Source organism: Hyaena hyaena, unplaced genomic scaffold (assembly GCF_003009895.1).
Source record: "Hyaena hyaena isolate Hyena2069 unplaced genomic scaffold, ASM300989v1 scaffold_153, whole genome shotgun sequence".
NCBI classification, from domain to species: Eukaryota; Metazoa; Chordata; class Mammalia; order Carnivora; family Hyaenidae; genus Hyaena; species Hyaena hyaena.
This window is the reverse complement of record NW_024080785.1, coordinates 247760-271395: the sequence shown is the minus strand read 5'-3', so window position 1 is coordinate 271395 and position 23636 is coordinate 247760. Positions and strand designations below refer to the sequence as shown.

The 23636-nt window shown below is 42.4% G+C and overlaps 1 protein-coding gene across 2 annotated transcripts in view; it reads right to left on the bottom strand.

The window, feature by feature from the left end:
* Positions 1-2470: 2470 nt before the first annotated feature.
* Positions 2471-23636, bottom strand: part of NPSR1 (neuropeptide S receptor 1) — a 149881-nt gene continuing 128715 nt past the window's right edge. For both annotated transcript variants that reach the window (XM_039239152.1, XM_039239153.1), the window contains 3 exons: positions 8823-8909; positions 3766-3946; positions 2471-2884 (listed from right to left, as the gene is read on the bottom strand). In XM_039239152.1, coding sequence (XP_039095083.1) covers positions 2794-2884; positions 3766-3946; positions 8823-8909 — 359 coding nt within the window. In that variant the 3' untranslated portion in view covers positions 2471-2793. The remainder of the gene's footprint in view (positions 2885-3765; positions 3947-8822; positions 8910-23636) is intronic.

The window sequence follows — 23636 nt, the reverse complement described above, 5'->3', positions numbered from 1 at the left end:
CTCTTCTTATCCTAAATGTTCACCTGTGCCTGGAGCTATGTGATAATGTAACCACAGACCTCCTCTCGGTGTAAGAAGTGAGCGTATTTGTTTTATAAGCACCCTGCTGACCTCTCTGGCCCCACTTGGGCATCCAAAGCTACCGACACATCACCAAAGCTTGTCTTTTTTTCCCCAAGTGCTCAAACTGTATTTCTCGATAAGGAAATGATGTTTCCCTGACTTCATAGTGATAGATAGGGAAGTTCTAAAGGGCAAATGACTCAGTGTTGAGTCACCAAGTCACCAGTCCTGTGGGGAAAGGATTGCAAAAAGTCTGACTCCGTGGGTATAATTTAAACCATTTCAGTCTCAGAACCGTATCTATCAAGAACCCATAAGATCCTCTGCTCTAGTCTTATTCTGTTCCCATCCTACAGATTGAGGCAGTTGATATCCAAAGACATTACATGATTTGTCCAAGGTCATACCTTGGACATGTAATTCCCAATGTTCTCATCATGTTTAAATCGTATTTCCCCAAGCTCAGCAGATACATTGAGATCAGGATTCCAGAATGCATACCATTCAATAGAAAGCAATAGAAAGCAAGTTTCATTTCATTTTCATTTTCCAAGGACAGCTGGCTGGCTCAGTCAGTTAAGCATCTGACTTTGGCCCAGCTCGTGATCTCGTGGTTCATGGGTTCTAGTTCCACATCAGGCTCTGTGCTGACAGCTTCAGAGCCTGTTTGGGATTCTCTCTCTCCCTCTATCTCTGCCAGCCCCCATTCACACTCTGCTTCTCACTTTCTCTCTCTCAAAAATAAAACATTCTCTCTCTCAAAAATAAAATAAAACATTAAAAAATTAAAGAATGTAAAGGTGGTTTATCTTGCAGCAATGTGTATCATTATCTTACTGATGTCCATCCTTCTCAGGGAATGAGATACACAGCATTTCAACAACTACAAAATAACATTCCCAGTTTCTAAAGAGCACACAGCCCCTTACTCCGCTCTCTCCTTCACTGTCAGACTCCACTGATAGATGAGGTAGACATCTAATGTCTTTTGCAGACCAGGACTTGACGGAGATTGAAAGCATCTGTCAGGAGAACCCAGGCCTCCTATTGCTATCCGGGACACCTGCGAGATTTTGCTCTGTTAATTGGCCTCCATGCAGGCAGAGATTTTAGCAACAATTCTGTGGATCTTTTGTGGTGCATCTTGATTTAGAGTGAAATGTTGAAAAGTACTTCCCAGCGACTCAAGGTGTTCAGGGTTGTTCACTTTTAGCTGATTGGACAGAAGGGGAGGCAGTCTCCACTCTACTGTGTAGATATCAACTAGATTATTCAGGCCCCTCAATTCAGAGAATAATTTTCAGAGAGATAGTGACTGAGGAGTCTGATTTCTGCCTAAGGAGATGCTTTCCCTAAGGTCAGACAGAATCGATAAGGGAGTTTGCGGGAAAAAATGCCACTGTGACCTTAAACATGCAGTTTCTGAGCTGACACCATAATGAGGAATGGAGTGCTATTAAAATATACTGCACATTTTAATGACTCCACTAGCAGTAGGCCAAGAAAAAAAAAAAAGACTTAAGCTCAGAATAATTCTGGGAAGGAAGATTTTGCCAAGGAGATTTTAATGTCAAGAATGTATGTGAGGCTAAAAATAAGGAGCTCACGCACATTCCAGAGCCGTGGGTGGGGATGTATATATAATCAAATTAAATTATGCCATTTCCACTTACGAAAAAATCTGATGGCAAAAATTGACTAGAAAACATTTAGTCATATTTCACTTGGATTATGCTTATAAATACCAAACTCCAGACTTGTCAAAATAAACCCCACCAGCACTTTCTGGCCGAGGTGCTAGATAGACAATGCTGTGATATGCAAAAATGATACAGAGCTTATAGAATGGAGCCTAGAAAAGCCACAGGAATTCAGCTCCCAGCTAACAAGACGGTTCGTAGAAGAGGAAGAAGTGTCCTTGTGGTGTGAGGAACAGAGCCCAGAGTGGCCCAAACATTGAATGCAAAGGGAGGGGCCTTCAGAGAGCCTCAGATATGTGAGACCCAGGTCCCAACTCTCAAAGACCGGAAATCTGGGGCCCATGACTTTTTTAGTGTTATTTGTTTATCCCCATCAAAGAAAGCACCCTTCAATTTTAACCTTCCTCTGGAGGGCCAGTATTGGGTTCTTTTGACAAATCATTTGTTGATACAACAGGACATGAGGTTGATTCCTGCCAACACACCCAGCTACAAACCAAGTCTATCGGCAGAGGAGACACAAAGTACCCATGACTGGAAATGAATTTGTTGGCATAAATATCTTCTGGGCTACAACTACTGAACTGCCAATCCAAAGATGGGGGGGACAATCTAGGTTTTGACAAGTCTTTTATTTACATCTTAAGTTGTAACTAGAAGACTCTCATAGTACAACTATGCTTCTTTAGTCCCCTCTGCTTGCCCAAGCCTGGGCCCTGGGTCAGAGATGTCTCTGTCCATTGGGTTCTGGTGCTGAACAGTGGGAAGGAGGGCTGGAAGTCATGGGGAAGGAGGGAGCATTTGTCTTGGCTGACATGAATAGCTGGTGACTTCACATTGGCCAATACTTGCTGACATAGGCGAGGCACACTCAATTAGGCGAGGCACACTCATGAGCACACTCATGTTTGCTTTGTGAAAAGGAGGAGGATGGAGAAATTAGTTCAGTTTCCATGCACATGCCCAAGGTGGAGACAGGGACCCAGCACAGCTTATGGGGCTGAGCTTAGCCATACCAGTGCCCCAGAGTCTAGATGAATTCTGGCTTGGATAGAACCTGCATCTCGTGCCTCTCTGTTCTTTCCCGGAATGTCATTCTGGAATCCCGTGATGTTTGCTGCCTAGAGAAAGAATAAATCAGGGAGGGAAAATAATTTGACCTGATGGAAAGGGAAGTAAGAAAGTTAAACCATAACAGTTATGGAGGATGTATTGATGACCAAATACTGTACTAAGCACTTTGCATGTAATATCCTTCCTTCCTTCCCCATCATGCCCGATCTTCCTTCCCACTGGTCAGCACCAGAGCGCAGCGCACAGACACATCTCTGCTCAAAAGTAGGCACTGCTTTTAGTCCCATTTTGTAGGTGAAGATTCTGACTTTTATGGAAGTTAAATACCTTGCTCAAGGTATTGAGTTTGTCCACATCTATTATCCATAGCTATTAATCAGCAATGGCAGGATTTGAACTGCGGCCACTAGCATCAAACCCAAGCCTTAAACCGCTTTACTATTTTATCTCCTATGGATTTCTCTACCTACTTTCTGTACCTCATGCAGTAAGACAGCTGAAAAAACAGCAAGATGGCTGAGTAGTTGTGGGGGGATCTAATTTCAGCTTTGCTACTAATTTTTCAGATAACCTCAATAATGTTACTTAAGGTCCTGAGCCTTCGTTTGTTTATCTGTAAAATAGTAATAATGCTTTGGGTCCTGCTACCATCACAGCATTGCATTGAGACAATTTGTATAGAGAAACTTTGGACAAAAGAAAGCTCTTCTACATGCGACCTGATTAAGATGGTTGCTACAGCAGGTGATATGGTAATAGGAGAAGGAGCATGGACAATGGCCTGAGTTTGAATTTGTCACACTAGCAAGACCTTTCTGATCCTCAGGCATCTCATCTATACCTGCCAAGAAGCATTGAAAGAGAAGACACATGTCTGAGTCCAAGTACAAGAGACATCTGCATTGGCCCGGGTAGGAGTGAGCCTTACCCGCAGGGAAAACAGATGGAGCTGCTGAAAACACAGTAGATAAGTGGGTTGATGGCGCTATTCAAAGCCGGCAGGTTCTGAATGATCACAGAGGCATAGAAGCGCTCCTCAGTGTCTGGAAGGAGACTGAAATTGTCCAATATGTCGAAGAGGAAGTATGGACTCCAACAGCAGACTAAGGCTGGGGAGAAGGGAACCATTAGCACCACAGCAGACCAGAGCCAGGGGCTTTTCAGTGGCGGCCTCAACTGAAGCTCCAAATAGGAGGTTCCTTAGCACCTGGGACCTCTCAGAAGTATTTAGAACAGTTGTGTGTGTTCACATTAACGTCATGTTTACTCACACACACACGTATACACGCAGGCATACACATGCCACAGATACACTGTTAAAATTGAGGGAATTTCTTGGATCTTCTCTGTAAAGGGAGCATTTGATTTGATTGAAGGCTGATTTGTTGTCAGCCTTCATGGAAAGGTTAGGAATGGCTTGGCATGGTCTCAGCCTCTCATCCTGCATCGTATGGAAGGAAAACCAGCAAAACTCTTTGGCGACTCTATGAAAAAAACCCCAGAAGCACAGGAAGCCTTTTGACCAGATAGTGATTTCTGGTTTTAGTGTGTGGCAGGGGAAAGTTGTGTGCCTAATATTTCCAGAGCACAGTCTGGCCTCATCACAATGCTCTTAATTTTCTTTACCATTTCTAAGTCAGCCACTCCAGAAAACAGCTGCCCTCTACCCCTCTCCAAGTCATTGGTGCACATGAGCCCCTGATTCTGTTTGTCTCCACATCATCAGAGGAAATGAGTGGTAAACAGAGATCCAGAGTACGATGGTTAACTTCATGTGTTACCTTGACTGGGTCAGGGGGTGCCCAGGTATTTGGGGAAACATTATTGCTGGGTGTTCCTGGATGAGATGAACATTTGAATGGGCAAACTAAGAAAAGGAGATCTTTTTCTATGGTGGGAGTGGGACCCATTCAATCATGGAAGGCTTGAATAGAACAAAAGGCTGAGTGAGAGACGATTCGTGCTGTCTGCTTGACTATCTTCTAGTGGGACATTGTTCTTCTGCTGCCTTCACACTCAGACTCGGACTGGAACTACACCATGAGCTCTCCTGGGTCTGCAGATCCTGAGCCAATTTCTTATAATGATTCTCTTTACATACATGTCTTTCTCCTCATTCTCTGGAGAACTGAACTAATCCCCAAGTGCACAGAGGTAAACAATCTTAGGGCTGACAAATCACTGGGATGGGTCTTCCTGCTTTCTTGTCACACCCTCTCCACCCTCCTTTTCTCCCTTTCTCACCCATAGGACTTTCCTCAGAGAAGTCAGGCTTCACCATCTACTAGCAGGCTCCAACTTCCTTCTGAAACTGTTCAACGGACACGTGTTTGTTTCCCCAGACCTTGGCAATGTACTAAAGAGGAGCAATTGAAACACAAAGACCACTGAGCCTTGTGGGTGTTGGTGGTTGAGCCCAGCATTGACCTAGAATAGTGGTTCTTGGGCATGGAGGGGCAAAATTGCCTCTTTGGAGGGCATTTTCAAAATGTGCACGCTTATGTATTTATGTGTTGAGGGGGTAAGGGGTCTGGTGTGCCCAGGGAAACCAGTCCTCCCCTGGGACCCAGGTCCCACACAGCCTTTGATTTATGTAGCAGAAAACTCTGTTTGTAATTTCCAGAACTCTGGAAACCTAACTCCATTTTATATATGAACACAAATATTTGTATTAAATAGTGAATCTTCTAGAAATGCAATTCTCTTGAAAAGGGAGGAAAGATACTTTCTTTAATTTGGAACTTGAGTAGGATTTGTTTACCTGCTCAGAAAATCAAGTCCCTGACAGCAATACTGCTTTATTTTCATGTCTTCATGAAAACACACCTGCATTGATTTTCCTTTGTAGCTGTTAATACATCTAGCTGACTACTTCATTATTCTCCTAGGGTAGCTGTGCCTAAGTATTTACATATTGCAATCTGCATGGTTTCATTATAAATTATTTTCTTTCTAGTCCTCCTTTATATTATTAAATATTGATCTTTTAAAACTTATGTTGGGTAAGTGGTATTAATTATACATTTCATTTCAGGTAAAGGGGCCTTGTAAAACATTTGCTATAGGAATGACTGATTTGGTCTGATTGGGCTGTTAACACGGGCTACCCATCTTGTGGGCATCTCTGCTCTTGGACTAAAGGACCCCCAAGGCCTGAGCATATGGTTCTTGATTACAAATAATTATGTCTCTGGCACACATGGATAACACATATTTCCCGACTCAACATCCATGGGAGGTATATCTGTGTTTCTGATTGTCTGGGAAGGCAAGAGAATCTTTGATCTAGTCTGTAAGCTACTGGGAAAGGAGTCTGAAACCCCCCAGGGTTGTATATGCTTGCTTTATCCCCGGGTCAGCCTGCTGTGCTGTTCTGTGCCTCTGTTCTGCTGGCTGAGTCACACAGCATGTGGTCTGTTTGGCATTTTGCAGTTATGCCTCATAAAGGTGAGATGGACTGTTTTGGTGATCTGACACACAGCTAACACGAGAGGTTTGCTTTCTCAGAGCTCTCGGGAGCTGCAAGAGGACAGGGAGGGTAGTAGTTGAACTAAATAAAAAGGAAATAGCACGAATCCTTTTTCTTCCTGCATATCCTAATTCGTTTGTTCCCAGCAAATGTTTATGAAGCACCTAGTGTACATGGGATCTTATTTAAGGCTTTGGTGATAATAATATAAGGAACACAAAAGCAAAGGTCATTGCTTTCATGGATTTAGGCCAGTATGGGATAGACAATATGCAGATCAATAGATATAATGTCATGCAGAAAAATACCACAGGGTAAGGACTGGCGGGGGGGGGGGTGTTATCTAAAACTTGTGCAGGAGGCCTGGCTGATGAGGTAGCACTGTTGGGAAGCAAAATGATGTGAGGGGGAAGGCAGACCACCGTATGGAGAAAGAGTCTTTCAGGTGGTGGAAACATGCAAGGTCCCCAAGGTGCAAACAAGTTGACATAGCGAAGAAATAGCAAGAAGACTAACTGAACTGGAAGAGAATGAGCAAGGGGGAGAGTGTTGTGAATGAGGCTGGAGACCTAGCTGAGGGATAGATCACACATGGTAAAAACGTGGGGTTTTATTCCAATGTAATGGGAAGCCAGAGGTGGGTTTGCAAGGATAGTGAAGTTACCTGATTTACAATCTTGAAAGATCACATTGGCTGTTTTGCAGAAAAGCAAAAGACAAGACCAGTTCTAATGTTTCAGGTAGAGATTGGTGGAAGCTTTGACTAAGACAGGAGTTGTGTACATAGTGAAGAATGGTTGGGTTTGAGAACAATTTTGGAGGTAGAGCCTCCAGGCTAGTTATGTGGGATGTCAGAGAAATAGAATAATGACAGACAGATGGCGCTTATGGTTTTGATGTAGACACGGGGTGAAAGATGGTGTCATTTACTGAAATGGGGACAAATAGGGGGAAGAGTCACTCTGCAGGGAGAGAAGAACATGCCAAGACTTTGGGTTTGCCATGTTGAGTACAATGAATTCATTGGAAATACAAATCGAAATCGCAAGTAGAAATCATACGCATGATTTGTAAGCAAAGGAAGTGTTCTAAGAAGGAGAGCCTGATCATACGTTGCTTACAAGTCAAGATGAGGATTGAGAATTGACACTGGGCATTTTGGAGGTCTTGGTGACCTTGGTGAGGGTGGTTTCAGGAGTAACATGGCAGAGAGTAGATAGAAACAGACTCCAGAGAATGAGAGGTAAATGGTTGAAGAGTCATACAGAGCGGCGAAGCAGGTCTGTTCCGAAGAATTCACGGAGGGAGCTATTGTACGTTTATGTGCACACGATCCAGGTAAGGGGAGGCCTGTTGTGGAGGGAAGATAACTGGAGAAGCAAAATTCTTGAGAAGGCAGCAAGGAATGGGGTGCAGGGCTCCAGCCATCATTTTGGGCTTAGAAGGAAGCAGTGCTGGTTTGTTCACAGAAATAGGAGAAAAGACAGAGCACATTGCACAGAGGCAGATAGGTGAATGAATGTGAAGGTGGAAGGGCGAGGGAGTTCTATTCTGATATAGTATTTTCCTAGTGACATATGAAGCAAGGTCATTAGTTGAGAGGGCATAAGAGGGAGGAAGCTTTGATGGTTTGAGAATAACAAAGAATACACTCCAATCCGACTATGTGCTCTCAAAACACCTTTTTTCCCCCTAAGATGAAGTGACTTTGTTGGTCTTAGAAGTAAAGAGGAAAGAAAAGGAAAGGGAAGAAGACAAGATGGCTGCAGAGAAGGTAAAGTGACCATTAGGGAGAGATTTGTAGTGACTCTGCAATTAAATATCCAGAAGAGATGGAATGTTACTTCTTTCCTTACTTTGCTCATACGTGTCAGCTCCAGGGGAGAATAAGTCTTCGAGAATGCAGCTGGGCCAACTGGGCATGGTGAACATCATTCAGCTAGCTATGTCTGTTTTTTCTTTTCTTTTTTTTTGTTAATTTAAATTCAAATTAGTTAACATATAGTATAGTAATGATTTCAGGTCAGCTAGTTTTGTCTTATGCAACTTTCTCCAAATTATCCATCCCGTGGTCTTGATGGGCAACTCTCGTCATACAGGGAGGGATCAGGAACCAATGTCTGCTCTTAAGGGAGATGAAGATGGACTGGCAAGTTCCACACATTCCTCTCCAATCGGACCAAGGTGGCAGTGTCTGCAGACAAATTCCTTTCTTGCATGGGCTCCCCACTGCCAGCTCCCAGGTACAAGTGTGCTTTTGGTCTCTTCATTTTTTCTTTATTTTTAGTTTTTTAAATTTTTTTAATTTATTTTTTATTCAATTTGATTTATTTTTTTTAAATTTGCATCCAAGTTAGTTAGCATATAGTACAACGATGATTTCAGGAGTAGGTTCCTTAATGCCCCTTACCCATTTAGCCCATCCCCCTCCCCCAGCCCCTCCAACAACCCTCTGTTTGTTCTCCACGTAAGTTTGCCTTTGGAATGTTCACACAGTTCTGCAACACTTTGCTCACCGAGAATGATGACAATGCTGTACTTGATGGCCTTGATTTTCGCCTTTGAGATGAGCCGTCGGTTGTAACTGGTGCACAGTTTTCCATCTGTAGATACAGAAGGGCAGTGGTGAAATGAAGTTATCTTTGCCAATAGGAACATCACAGGTTAGACCCACAGCTGTCACGGGACCACTTGTATCCACTCATCTCTTCCCAGGAGGACCTCCTGGACATTTTCAGAGTAAAGACGGCTTGGGGTTGGACGCTGGAAACTGCTCAGTTTGCAACTTGATATAAATGCAAATGCATTGGGACCTCCAGATTCTCTGGAGTTATGGCTGAATGCTCTGAGTCAGTTGAGGCCGGAATTAGCCTTGTGACCCGGAATTGGCCAGGGGGCAATGCTAAGATACCCATCTAGTCACTTCAGCAACTTAGGGCAAACCCACTTTCTTAGAATGGTTACCCCAAAGTAACTCATACATCTAACTCAGAACTCCACTCTCGACAAAATCCCGAGCCAAGGATATTAAAAATAAAACAAAGGGGCGCCTGAGTGGTTCAGTCGGTTAGGCGGCTGACTTTGGCTCAGGTCATGATCTCATGGTTTGTGGGTTTGAGCTCCGTTTCAGGCTCTGTGATGATAGCTCAGAGCCTGGAGCCTGCTTCCGATTCTGTGTCTCTTTCTCTCTCTGCCTTCACCTCGCTTGTGCTCTCTGTCTCTCTCCCTCTCGAAAAAGAAATAAACATTGAAAAATTAAAGCAAAACAAAGACAAAACAAACAAATTAAAACAAACAAACAAACAAAAAACACCTGTCCCAACTAGGAGTCTGGATATAATTTAATTCTATGTGGGCTGTTATTTGATGGTAAACACATGCGGGATAAATATTAGAATCCACTAGAATATGAACTTGATGGAGGCAAAGACTTGGTTTTTTACACTCCTATATCCTCTAAGCTTAGTAAATGATTAATAAATATTTGTTGAAATCAATCAATCTAAGCCTCTCTCTAGTTAAGAAGTAGTGGTAAAATTAAAGTTGACGAGGGCGGACAGAGTTCAGAGTGATAGCTCTCAGTAAAAGGAGTGTTAAATGGCAAATGTGGGATTGGAGGTGTTGGACACAGGGTCCTTGATGCTGTGGAAGAGTTTTTATTGTCAGAGCTTCTGCCAGGCAATATGGCGCTTTTGTAAACATTGGGAAAAGGCGCTCTTCCTCTGCACATACACAGCCCTGTCCCAGTGTACCCTCAGCGAGGGAAGCACGGCTGGGATGCCAATCTCACACACCCCTGGCTGGATGCCACTGATTAGGTCTCAGTGGGTACAACCTTAGTAGTGGTCCAGGTCAAAAGCCTACCCAGGGCACCTGTAATATGGGGCAGGACAGTTATAGAAGCCAGTTTCTGTGCTTGCTTGTTCTCACTACATTGTTCAGATTCACATTTGAAATTTATTTCAAATCCACGGAAACCGGTCTGAAGTTTACTTTTGCACTTCTTATTCTAGCCGCTCTCCAGTCCAGTCCAGCCCAATCCAACCAGCATAGCACAACTGTCATGAAATAAGGACCCCGCCACTATGCTGGGGGAGGCTGCGGGCCAGATGCAGAGATATCGAAGGTGGAGTTGGGGGTGGGAAAGACTCATGAAACAGAGGGAGTCCTCAGTCGAGACATGGAAACAAGAAAATGTCGGATGTGTTTGGACCACGGTGGAGTCCCCTCACTTGGCTGGAGCCTGAAAGGATGTTGGCTTTGAGGGTGGGAAAAATTGAGGCCAAAATGGGGAGACCTAGAATGTCTTCATGAGGAGTCTGGGCTGAATTTCTGAGGCAGCCGCAAGCCATGGAAACTTCTAAGTCTTTTCACAGTGTGAGCATTTACTCACTGGAGTGGACAAACTGTTATCAGGAATAATGGGAATAAGGGGCTCTTTTATGGGCAATAAGCTGAAATGCTGATTATAGTTGATTTTTTATTTCTTAATGTATACCTTGTAAGGCCACTCTCAGGTACTATTAGGGCTTCCATTTATTCTGTGCATTTCACAGGACCACAGGGCTTCAGTGGTGTAAGGAAGCAAATGCTTCAGAAGTATTTACAGCAGTGGATCTAAAGTAGGGGCAATATTGCCCCCCAGGGTTACACTTAGCAATGTCTGGACACATTTTGGGTTGTCTCAATGTATGGGAGGCTGCTATCAGCCTCTAGTGTGTAGAGGCCAGGAATGCGGTTAAACATCTTAAGATGCAGAAGACAGAAAAAAAGAATTATCTAGTCCCATGTACTGGTAGTGCCAAGGTTGAAACACCCCGATTTCCAAGGTGGTATCCTGGGAAGGATGCAGGCCTCAAGGTCAGACCTGACTACACCTTCCAGCTCTACCAATTACCAGCTGTGTAACCTCAGGCAAAATGCTGACCATTCCCAGCCTCGGTTTCCCAATTTAAAACATGAGGCATAAAATGCAAATTCAGAGGTTTGAATATTGAAATATAATAATGTATTTAAGATGGCAAGCCTATGCTGAGAATATAAATTCTCTTATTAATTGAGATGAATAAAGTTTTAACAGTATTTCAGGAGGCATCGGAACCACCTTTATGGAAATGAACAGAAGGTAATACTAGATTTAAAGAGTCTATTATACAATGTTGCTTTCGGCATATAGGAGTTATATACATCCAAAACTTATCCCGGAAAGATTTCACCCATGGGAGGCAAGTAAGAAATACAGCTGACCAAATTATGTCCTTTCAAAGTATCCCGATTTGCTGGAGTAACAGCTGGCTTCGAAACAATATGGTGCTGAAGACTTGTTGGTTGTTTTTTTTGTTTTTGTTTTTGTTTTTGAAAAGTTCTTGAGCGTGACATTTGTGCCCTGAAATCTTTTCAAAATGGAAACTTGCAGTACTTTCCACAGGGCAGCTGGGTGACAATATAATCAGCTACCTGCCCTTTGATCTCCCAATGAGATCAGTGAAACTCGTCTTTAGTCTGACCACTCTAGGAAATGCAAAGCCTCCAGCTTTTAAAGATGGTTCTTCAAAGAGAGCTGAGCTACAAAATGCCAGTAATTCTCCTTTATTGGGAGATAAAAGGATTATTTCTACCGAGGCCTTGGCGCTGCTGGAGCAAAAAGCAGTTAAATTCAGCCATCACTGTGCATTAGTAGCTGGGGTATCCTAGAGGCAGCAGGTCCATTATATTCGGAACTGGAAGCAGCATGCTGCCTTAGGCAGTTTTGGTTCAAGCAAGCATCCCAGAACACCCCATACTGTAAATTCAGTCTCTAAGGGGCCAGTTCCTGCTCCTTGCTTCGCAGAGCCGCTGGGAACCCTTTGTTCTTATGAGCTGAGTGCTTGAAGGGGGAACAATTGGTTTATTGGGATTTGTAAATGAGATAGAATTTATTCCTGGTCGGAGGAAGGAGCCATCTATGGACTTATAATGAGTGCAGGTGATTTGTTTGTGACAAGGAAATCTACTGGTCACTTTTTTCATTTATTAATCTTTTTCTCTCTATTTTATTTTATTTTGTTTTTAATTTACATCCAAGTTAGTTAGCAGATAGTGCAATAATGATTTCAGGAGTAGAACCCTGTGATTCATCCCCTACATAAACACCCAGTGCTCATCCCAACAAGTGTCCTCTTTAATGCCCCTTGCCCATTTAGCCCATCCCCCCACCCACAACCCTTCTAACAACCCTCAGTTTGTTCTTTGTATTTAAGAGTCTCTTATGTTTTGTCCCCCTCCTTGTTTTTATGGTATTTTTGCTCCCCTTCCCTTATATTCATCTGTTTTGTTTCTTAAACTCCACATATGAGTGAAGTCATATGATATTTATCTTTCTCTGACTGACTAATTTCACTTAGCATAATACACTCTAGTTCCATCTGCATTGTTGCAAATGGTAAGATTTCATTCTTTTTGATTGCTGAGTAATACTCCATTATATATATAATATATATGTATTTTATACACACACACACACACACACACACATGCACACACACACACCATCTCCTTTATTCATTCATCTATTGGTGGACATTTGGGCTGTTTCCATACTTTGGCTATTGTCGATAGCACTGCTATAAACATTGGGGTGCATGTGCCCCTTTGAAACAGCACACACGTATCCTTTGGATAAATATCTAGTAGTACAATTGCTGGGTGATTGGGGAGTTCTATTTTTAATTTTTTGAGGAACCTCCACACTGTTTTCCAGAGTGGCTGCACCAGTTTGCATCCCCACCAGCAGTGCAAGAGGGTTCCTCTTTCTCTACATCCCTGCCAATAGCTGTCATTGTCTGGGTTGTTAATTTTAGCCATTCTGACCCGTGGTGTTATCTCATAGTGGCTTCAGTTTGTATTTCTCTGATGATGAGTAATGTTGAGCATTTTTTCATGTGTCTGTTAGCCATCTGGATGTCTTCCTTGGAAAAGTGTCTATTCATGTCTTTTGCCCATTTCTTCACTGGATTATTTGATTTTTGGGTATTGAGTTTGATAAGTTCCTTATAGATTTTGGATACTAACCCTACATCTGATGTCATCTGCAAATATCTTCTCCCATTCCATCAGTTACCTTTTAGCTTTGCTAATTATTTCCTGTGTAGTGCAGAAGATTTTTATCTTGATGAGGTTGCAATAGTTTACCTTTCCTTTTGTTTCCCTCGGCTCCAGAGACATGGTGAGTAACAAGTTGCTGTGGCCAAGGTCAAGGAGGTGGAACCAGGAACCCTAACAGACCTAAGATAATTGTGGCAGAGACAGGTTTACTGTCCATCAAATCGTTTTCTTTTCAGCATGGTGTAGTCATATGACTAAGTTCTACCTATGGGAATATGGGAAGAATCCATATACACTACTCTCAGATCTGGCTCAGATAAACCATCTGAATATTCCTCCTCCTCTCCCTTCCTCACACCCCTGACTGTTGGGTTTCTGAATTAAAACCATCTGCTTGAGTTTCTGAATGACTGTGTGGAACAGTGCCCTTCCCTTTGACCTTTACCGTCAATTGGACTTTAATTAAACAAGAAACACAGTTCCACTTTCTTAAGGCTACTGTATTTGGGGGTTTCTTTGGCATAGCAGCTATAGTTTCCTTAAATGAAGAAGAAATTGGCATCTCATATGCAATGCTATCATAACAAAAATCTAAAATATGTGACATTGGCCTAGGGGGCAGGCAGCAGGTGGCAAGGAAACTGATATTAGAAACTGGGACACTAGAGATCCATTTGCTACAACCTTCACGTATGATGCCTGATGAAGTCAAATTGTGTGCCTACTGAGCCCAGAGCCCATGAGACAGGTTGCTGTAGGAGTCACGGTTCTCCAGAAAACAGAACCAATAGCAAATACATAGAAGAGGAAATGTATTATAGGAGGCTGGCTCATAAAATTATGGAGGCTGAGAAGTCCCACAATTTGCTGTCTGCGATCTGGGGAACCAGGAAAGCTGGTGGTATAATTAAGTCCAAGTCCAAGGAATGAGAATCAGGGGTGATGATAGTGTAAGTCTGAGCTCAATGGCTGGAGAATCAGGCAGTTGTGTAAATCCTGGTCCCAGGCCCAAGAAGCAGGAGCACTGATGTCTAGAACACGGATGTTCCAGCCCAAGCAAATTCACCCTTTCTTTGCCTTTTTATTCTATTCAGGCCCTCAGAAGATTGGATGATGCCCATGCACATTGGTGAGAACATTTTCTTTGTATAGTCTACCAATTCAAATGCTTCCCAAAGTGCCTTCCAGACATACCCAGAAATGGTGTTTTGCCCACTATCTGGGCATCCCTTAGCCCACTCAAGTTGACACATAAAATTAACCATCACAATTGGTAAACAGAAACTTAATAGTGTGTGTTGATTGCTACCAGCTGTGTTTAGCAAGGTATTAGAAAAAATAGATGAACTCCGACGAGAGTTGGTTGGTAAAAACGAAAGGAAGTTAAAGAAAGTCTTACAATTTGAGATTTCAAAGAGTTGCAAGCATCGATTGCTTCCAGTCCCTAATAGTAACAGATATGTACTTTACCTGACCCAGTACAAAAGGAAAATGTGAGCAGAGCATTAAAGCAAATGTGTACAACTTCTAAGTGTGCAAGGCTTATGCCAACGAAGTTGACCCTCATCCTCAAGTTAAAACACTGAGAAGTTTTAAGCAGCAAAGACCCATTTAGAATCATTCCCAAGGCAAAGATCAGACAAGGATGTGGCCTCCCTACTATTGTTTCAGGTGGCTTCAACCTAGCTTCCATTAAGTTAAAGATAGGGATTGCATGAGGAAGCAAAGAAATAAGTCAGACCTGAGAATTCTATTAAGAAAGACTTTTTGGACATGATTGTTGGCATATGAAACTGACTGATAGCAAATAGATCAGAAATCCACTAAGTTTTTGAGGAATGATATTGCCAAATAAACCATGGCTTTATCTTTTTCAACACTTATTTATTTATTTATTTTAAATGTTTTTATTTATTTCTGAGAGAGAGAGACAGCGTGAACAGGGGAGGGTCAGAGAGAGAAGGAGACACAGAATCCGACACAGGTTCCAGGCTCTGAGCTGGCAGCACAGGGCCCGACATGGGGCTCGAATCCACGAACTGTGAGATCATGACCTGAGCCAAAGTTGGAAGCTTAACCGACTGAGCCACCCAGGCGCCCCTCTTTTTCAACACTTTAAAAGATCAAACGGTATATGGCTCTTGAGTGGCTCAGTAGGTTAAGTGCCCAACTCTTGATTTCGGGTCATTTCATGACTTTAGGTTTGTGAGATTAAGCCCCAAATCAGGCTCTTGGCTTACAGCATGGAGTCGGTTTAGGATTCCTTCTCTCCCTGCCACTCCCCCGGCCTCACTCTCTTTCTCTCTCAAAATAAATAAATGTAAAAAATTAAATAAATAAGTAAAGATCATATGTTAAAATTTTTATTAATCCTGTGGGTAGAAGAAAATTTTACCCAACCGAGGTTTAAATGTGCACTTTCCTAATTATCTGTGAGGTTGAGAATCTTATTTTTGACCATTCCTCAATTCTCTTCTGTGAAATGCCTGTTTATATCTTGCTCATTTTTTTCTATTTATCTTTTGTTGTTGTGGCTATATTTTTTTTAATTGAAGTATAATTTACACACAGTGTTATAGTAGTTTCAAGTGAACAACATATTGATTCAACAATTCTATACATTACTCAGTGCTCATCACGATAAGTGTAGTTACCAACTGTCACTATATGATGTTATTAGGTTATTATTAATTATATTCCCTATGCTGTAATTTTCATCTCTGTAACTGATTTATTTCATTCAGTTTTAAAAAGCTCTTTTTTAAACTGATTTTTAGGTGTTCTTCATATATTGTAGATACTAATCTTTCCCAGGTATGTGTTGCAAATGTCTCCCACTTTGTAGCTCAACTATTTAAATAACTTTTTAAACAAATCAAATTGATCTATCGTTTCTTTTGTGACTTAACATATTTTGGATCTTGTTTAAGAAATCCTTCCTTATCCCAATGTCATAAAGGTATCACCCTACATTTTCTTTTAAAAGTTTTACATATTGTGAAAATAAAGGAAACCTACTTAAGATGGAATCGCCAAGCCCTGCAGGGGGCGCTCACATGCACATACCGCTCCTTGCAGCTGCCTAACGAACAGAATGCAGAAACAATCATTTTGACAAGGGAAGGCACTTTGCACATAGAATTTAATTCCTACCATTAAGAAAAGTAAGAAGGGATGCCTGGGTGCCTCAGTCCATTATGCATTCAACTTCAGCTCAGGTCATGATCTCATGGTTTGTGGGTTCAAGCCCCGCGTCCAGCTCTGTGCTGACAGCTCAGAGCCTGGAGCCTGCTTAGGATTTTGTGTCTCCCTCTCTGCTGCTCCCTCACTTACACTCTGTCTCTCCAAAATGAATAAACATAAAAAAAAAATAAAGAGAAAAAGAAAAGTAAGGAAAACCCCTCCCTCCCTGCCCCAGCCACAAAGCACCAACCACCCACCTGCTGCCAATGAGAAACCACCGCGACCTGGAACTGCTTCTGGTTCTTCTCCAATGGACTTGTGTTCAGAACAGCCCACCCTGGCGTCCTCCTAAAACCTAATAAAATCTCATCTTCCCTTTGTCTCTTTGAACTTGCCTGAGGTTCATCATAACTTGCCTGTCCCGAATTGCAATTTTTCTGCTATTCATAAATAAACTCATTTTTTACTTAAATGCTCTGTTTAAAGTTAACACAGTTTAAGTCTCCAATTCACCTGGAATTTGTTTATTCTTATAAATTGAGGTAATGACCTAATTTTATTTCTTTTCCTATGATCTTATGACATATATAAAATTCTCATATATGTGTAGATTCTGTTTTGGGATTGTTTTATTTTCCATTTCTCTATTGTATTGTGTCAATACTACACCCGATTAATCACTCTGACTTTATGATAAATGTTAATATTTAATACAGTAACATCCCCCCCCCCCCCCCCCCCCCCCCCCCCCCCCCCCCCCCCCCCCCGCCACTTTGTTCTAGTTCTCCAGGAGTCTCTTGGCTATTCTTGGCTCCTGGAATTTCCATATATATTTTAAAATTGGTTTGTCAAGCTCAATAAAATGTCTCATTTTAATTTCAACAGGAATTGCATTAATCTGTAGATTGTCGGGGAGAATTGACACCTCTAGGCTATTGAATCTTCCTACCCATGAACTTGTTATAAGCTTCATTTATTTATATATTTATACTTCTTTTGCATGAAGTTCTTTAAGTCTTTTGCTAAATGTAGTTATTTGTGGAGAAGCATTTTACCTACATTTACTGATGAAAAAAGGTACTGAGAGCAGTTAATGAGTTTATCTTCAATTCATTTAGCTAGAAACGAATTAAGACTCTAACCCAGTTCCTAATCCAAAGCTTTTTTCTCCACCTCCTTGTGCCTCATTTAATTTGAAACATGCAATTTGGATGTAGCATGGATTGTATCACATCTTCCAAGCTACAATGACCAGACGCAGTTCTACGTAGATATGTTACTTGTCCATTCTGTGGCTTCACCTCCCATATCTCATCTCCTGTCCTTATGCAGTTAAATATTCAATTTTACAGAAGTAGATACCCCTGGACATCAAGAGCATGTTGTTTATGAAAGATAACCTACAAGATTGAAAATTGAAAATCTTATCTCTTCTACCTCTTGCCTCCTATACCTGTTTGTGGGAAATTAGTTAGATCATTTATTAAATATCTTTCTTATTTTCCGTCAGCCTTTGAGGGGAACAAAACAGACATATTTTCCAGCAAGAAGAGTGGTTCATAAATGAGTGATAGACTGAACTTTGCAACCTGTATTGACGAAGTGTGCCTCTGTTCACACTAATCGAGGCTGATGTCCCCTTGTTGATGAGCAATAATCCTGGCATGCAAACAACACTGGAGATCTATTTACCAGCCAATTCCATAGCTTTCTGGCTGTAATGACAAATGGAAAATCATGGGGCACCTGGGTGGCTCAGTCTGTTAAACGGCTGACTCCTGATTTCACCTCAGGTCATGACCTTGTGATTTGTGAGATGAAGCCCCATGTCAGACTCTATGCTGACAGTATGGAGTCGGCTCGGGATTCTCTCCCTTCTTCTCTCTCTGCCCCTCCCCTGCTCACTCTCTGGCTCTCCCTAAAAATAAAGAAATAAACTTAAAAAAAAAAAAGAAAATCTGGTGAGTTCCATTATGAATCAGATAGAGTATAGGAGCTTTTGATACTACTCTCTGCTCCTCATTCCAGAAGGTGCTCACTGGTGGCGATATGGACAACTAAAAAAAAAGTTAATGGAGATGTAAACTTGTATTAAGGAATAAAAAGTGACTGTCACCACTTCTACCTTTGGGGAAGGGTAATGGCGTACTGTATATCAGTGTATGTAGTGCCTCTTTGAGGCATTATACTATTTCAGAGACTGGAGGACGAGGAAAGCCAAGAATTAAGGGACTGGAAAATCCAGTAGCAAGGAGATACAGGGACTCTGGAGAGACATAGCGCCCAACCACAGTGGTGAAAGGCCTGATGAGGAGGGGAGGGTGGAGCAGCCGGTGGGATGGAGAAACCGTTCATCACCTCAAACCTCCAGCGACATTTGCTCTGTTTCCTCTTGTGAGTGGTGAACTTGAGGAAAATGATGTGGATTCCATGCCTGCTGGACCAGGAGCAAGAAATAGAAGAAGCTACGAGACGAGTCAGTGATGTGAGAGCTTAGAGGCCCAGGCAGGGAGGACACGCCAGCCTCCTGGAACTGGCAAGAATCACAAGACAGGGGTTTAGACCAACCGGATTTAAATCTGAAAGCACAGGAAGACCTCAGCCTACCTAAATAAAATTGAACCGTGCACCAGTAGGGGCCATCTCTTAGATATTAAACACTTTAAAACAAAACACTTACAGGAGCTAAGACAAGAATAGCACTCTGAAGGCATAAGCCATGCCAAAGAGCCTGAGTTGGGTTTTTTAATGAAGAAAAATATTTTGTTTTCACTTTGAGATTCTTCTTCTTCTTCTCCTCCTTCTCCTTCTCCTTCTCCTTCTCCTTCTCCTTCTCCTTCTCCTTCTCCTCCTCTTCCTCCTCCTCCTCCTCCTTCTCCTTCTTTTCTTGGATAGGCTGTATGTCCAGGGTGGAGCCTAATGTGGGGCTGGAACTCATGACCCTGAGATCAAAACCTGAGCTGAGATCAAGAGTTGGGCATTTTAACTGACTGAGCCACCCAGGCCCCCCTGAGCATTTTTTAAAGTCATTTACCACCTCCCTTTCTGGAGTGTCCTTCTCTCCACGAGGAGCTTGATACGGGGGAGAGCACATAGGCTTTGTGGTCAATCATATGGGCTTAACCTGCACGCCTGTCTTCTATTTGTAAAAGAGAAATGATGATGCCACCTGGCAGCACTGGGCAAGGATTCAAGAAGATAACATGGAAAGAATGTGACCGGCAGTAGATGCTCTGCCTGTCCCGCCGTCTTGTCAGTTTGTGTTGACAGACTCAATAAACAAATGGATCATGGCGAGATCAAATATCAGAACAGAACTCTGACCCACACTCTGCAGCAGCGAGGCCAGGAAACCAGTCCATTATCTACAGTAAGCAGACCAGAAAGCCACCCTACTATGCACACATCAGCCCCGCAGGAAGCCAGACCTGTATCTCTATCACGCGGTCCAGTAAGACCTGTAACAATCTACCCCAAATGGCCAACGTTTGATTAATGACAGGCAGCTTCTTTCGTTTTTTTCCCTGCTTTCAACTTGAAACCAACCAGAAAAAGCCAAACACACACTCCTAACCAAGCAGACGGGATGGCATGCTTCTACTTAACCCTACCTGTAGCTTCCCAGGCCAAAAACCACCAACCAGGGCACACCTGAAATCTTCCCTTTTTCCACTATAAAGCTTTCCAACTCTACTGCCTGCTTTTGAGTTTCTGCCAAAATGTAGGTAATGGTGGCTGACTCCCTTGCTATGTATGGCTCTTTTGCAAGCTCTGGATAAATAGTGTTTGTCTATTCTCATTCGGTTGGTCTTCAATTACTTCCACAGTGTCTTTTTTCCCCCGATTCTCTCTCTGTATGGACTAAGTGTATGTGTCCTCCCCAAATCCATATGTTGAAGCCCTAAGTCCCAACATGATGGTATTTAGAGATTGGGCCCCTGGGAGGTGATCAGAGTTAGATGAGGTCATGGGCATAGAGCCCTCAGGATGGGATTTGTGCCTTTATAAGAAGAGAAATGAGGGTCACCTGGGTGGCTTAGTCAGTTAAGCGTCCAACTTTTGCTTAGGTCATGATCTCGCGGTTCGTGGGTTCGAGCCCCGTGTCGGGCTCTGTGCTGACTGCCAGCTCAGAGCCTGGAGCCTATTTCAGAGTCTGTGTCTCCCTCTCTCTCTGACCCTCCCCTGCTCACGCTGTCTCTCTCCCTCTCTCTCTCTCCTAGAAATAAATAAAAATATTAAAAAGAAAAAAAAAAAGAGAAATGAGAGCACGCACTCTGTCTCTCTCAATCTCCTGCCTCATATGAAGACACAGCAAGGAGGAAGTAGCAGCCATCTGCAAACCAGGAGGAGAGCTCTCTCCGGGAACACAATCAAGTGGCACCTTGATCTTGGACTTCTCAGCCTCTAGAAGTATGATAAAATAAATTTCTGTTGTTTAAGTACTTTGTTAGGGCAGGCTGAACAGACTAAAATACCCCCCCCTTTTACTTTGTCCCCTTCAAACCCAAAATTCTGGACCTTCCCAAACCCTCTGGTCCCACCGCACTTGACCTGTCCACCGTCGGCCAGGTCTAAAGTGACGCCTTGATCTGTATATGCTTGTGCAGTGCACCTTACTCAATCCAGGCTACAAATGTACTACTGCTGGGTCCTACTGGAGATAGTTACCTTAAGGAAAAAGGACTGACTCCGTTGGTTTGAATTTCAGGCATCATGGAAGCCTCAGAAGAAAGATATCTCAGGGGAGGCAGAGGCACTTTTTCTATCTCTCATATCTCATATCTTTCTATCTCAGCCTCTGGGAGCTTCCTTATTGCTTGTAGCTTCTAGATCCTACTTATATATCCAGATATAGCTGATCTTGGTCATTACTCATTCACTGAGAATGTAAGTTTTGCATGTTTAAGGATTCATTGATTTAAGATCTCTATCTATCTATCTATCTATCATCTATCTATCATCTACACAGTTTCATCATTCGGTCTTTCAGGGTTCAAGTATAAAGTTACTCAGAGAAGAACATAAAAGTATACTTTTTTTGTGGGGGCTTAAAAAAAAAAAAAGGGATACCTCATATACACAGCTAGCATAATGATGGATGTTTACTCAGGCTAAAGGGCCAGTGGGCTATTACTTTATATTATATAACATATGTAATTGTGGAAAATTTTAGCTCCTGGATAAGAAAAAAAAAAGAAGGAAGGAAGAAAAGAAAGAAGATAAAATTCTATGACTCAGAGATAATTACTGCAACATTTAGTGTTTGCCCTTCCTGACATTTTCAATCATCTACCTATCATCTATCTATCTATCCATCTATCCTACTAGCTATCATCTATCTGTACATGCACATGCATATTCTATTTATTATAGATTTATATACTTACAAAAGGGATTTTTGCATCATATCACATTCTTCTTCTTAATCTAATACTTAATAGACACCTTTCTAAGGCAATAATTATACTACACAATACTTTTTATACCTGTAGTATTTCATTGTATGTCTATATAATTATTATAGTTGATCCTTCATTGCAGATAAGGAACTTTTTCCATTTTTCCTGATTATAAACAATGATTCTTATCTCTCCTTTCCTTTCTCTCTCTCTCTTTGATTTATACCCTTAATAAAAATTTATTTCCTTGTGGCATATGAGGTAGAAATACAGCTGTATTTATTTCCAAATAAATCATCTCAACAACACTAATTACTGAACAATCTCTATTACTCTATCACTTTGAAACACTTCATCGTACCCTAATTTCCTAAAGTTTCCTTTAGAGTTTCTGTTCTGTTCTATTCCCATTTATGTAATTCTATGATAGAGATACCTTATTTCAACAGTTACAGTATTTTAATGTATTTATCTGATATCTGATAGAGGAAGGATATCTTCCTCCATTTTTTTTTCAGACAAACATTCTGACTTTTGACCAAAGTCACTCACAATAAATAAAATGAATGCCTTTGTGTTTATTCTTTCTGATTGCTCTTGTTCTTCTAGAAAAGCCAGGGGGCAGAGACTAGACCGGCGTGAGGGAGTCTGTGTGGAGGATCTGCATGGAGGCCAGAATGAGCCACAAGCTGAATGATACGTATTTCATGGACAGAAAATTTCCAAGCAGCCTGCACACACCTCTGGGTTACTATCGTCAATCACTGTGGGTGTCAGCTGCCTATAGCTGTGTCTCCCACCGGATAAGAGGCTGTTAAACCTGGATGCACATTACAATCATCCGAAGAGCTTTTGCAAAGTAATGATGCCAGACCTCATCCCAAACAGGTGCATCGGAATCTCTCAGGCAGTGGTGTCTGGGTATCAGTGCATTTGAACAGCTCCCCAGGCAGCCCCATTGTGCAGCCAGAGCTGAAGCCCAGTGCATGAGAACAGGCTTCCCCTAGTGCGGAACCATGCCACTTATTCATCTGGCATTCCCAGTCCTTTGTAGCGCTGCTGACACGTGGTGAACACAGCAGAAATGAACTGAATTCAGATGAAGACACTAAAGCTTCCGCGTCTCTACCAATTCTTCTAGAGAGAGGGACACAGATTATCAGTTGTCACTTGGGGATCCATGTGACTTTCTCACTGCAGGAAGTAGCTTCAAGAGGGAGGAAGAGGAGTGTGGTCTCTGCCCAGTAGAGGTACTGTCCCAAGGTCTGAAAAGAGGTAGACTTAGAGACCGTTTAGTCTGTCCCTTTATTTTAACCTCTTGAAGGCCAGAGAGGTTAGCGCACGGTGGCACAGCTCTTAGTGGCACATCTGGAACAGAAAACCAGCTCTTCACAGCCCAGGTATCTGCATTCTGGCTTGCTGTTCTTGTGTGAGTGCGTGCGGGTGAGTATGTAGATGTGGGCGTGTATGAGCGTATAAGTGTGCGTGTGACAGATTGGGTGGGTGTGTGAACGGGTGCATATGTGTGTGTGTGTACAAGGAACGGGGAGAGGTGGGGAGCCTGAGGAGAGAGCTAGTTGCATTATATTAAATGGAAAACCAGGAGCCCTTGGCCCTCTCTTTCTGGCACGTGGTTCACTGAGTCCTCTCTGGGTTGGTCTCCAT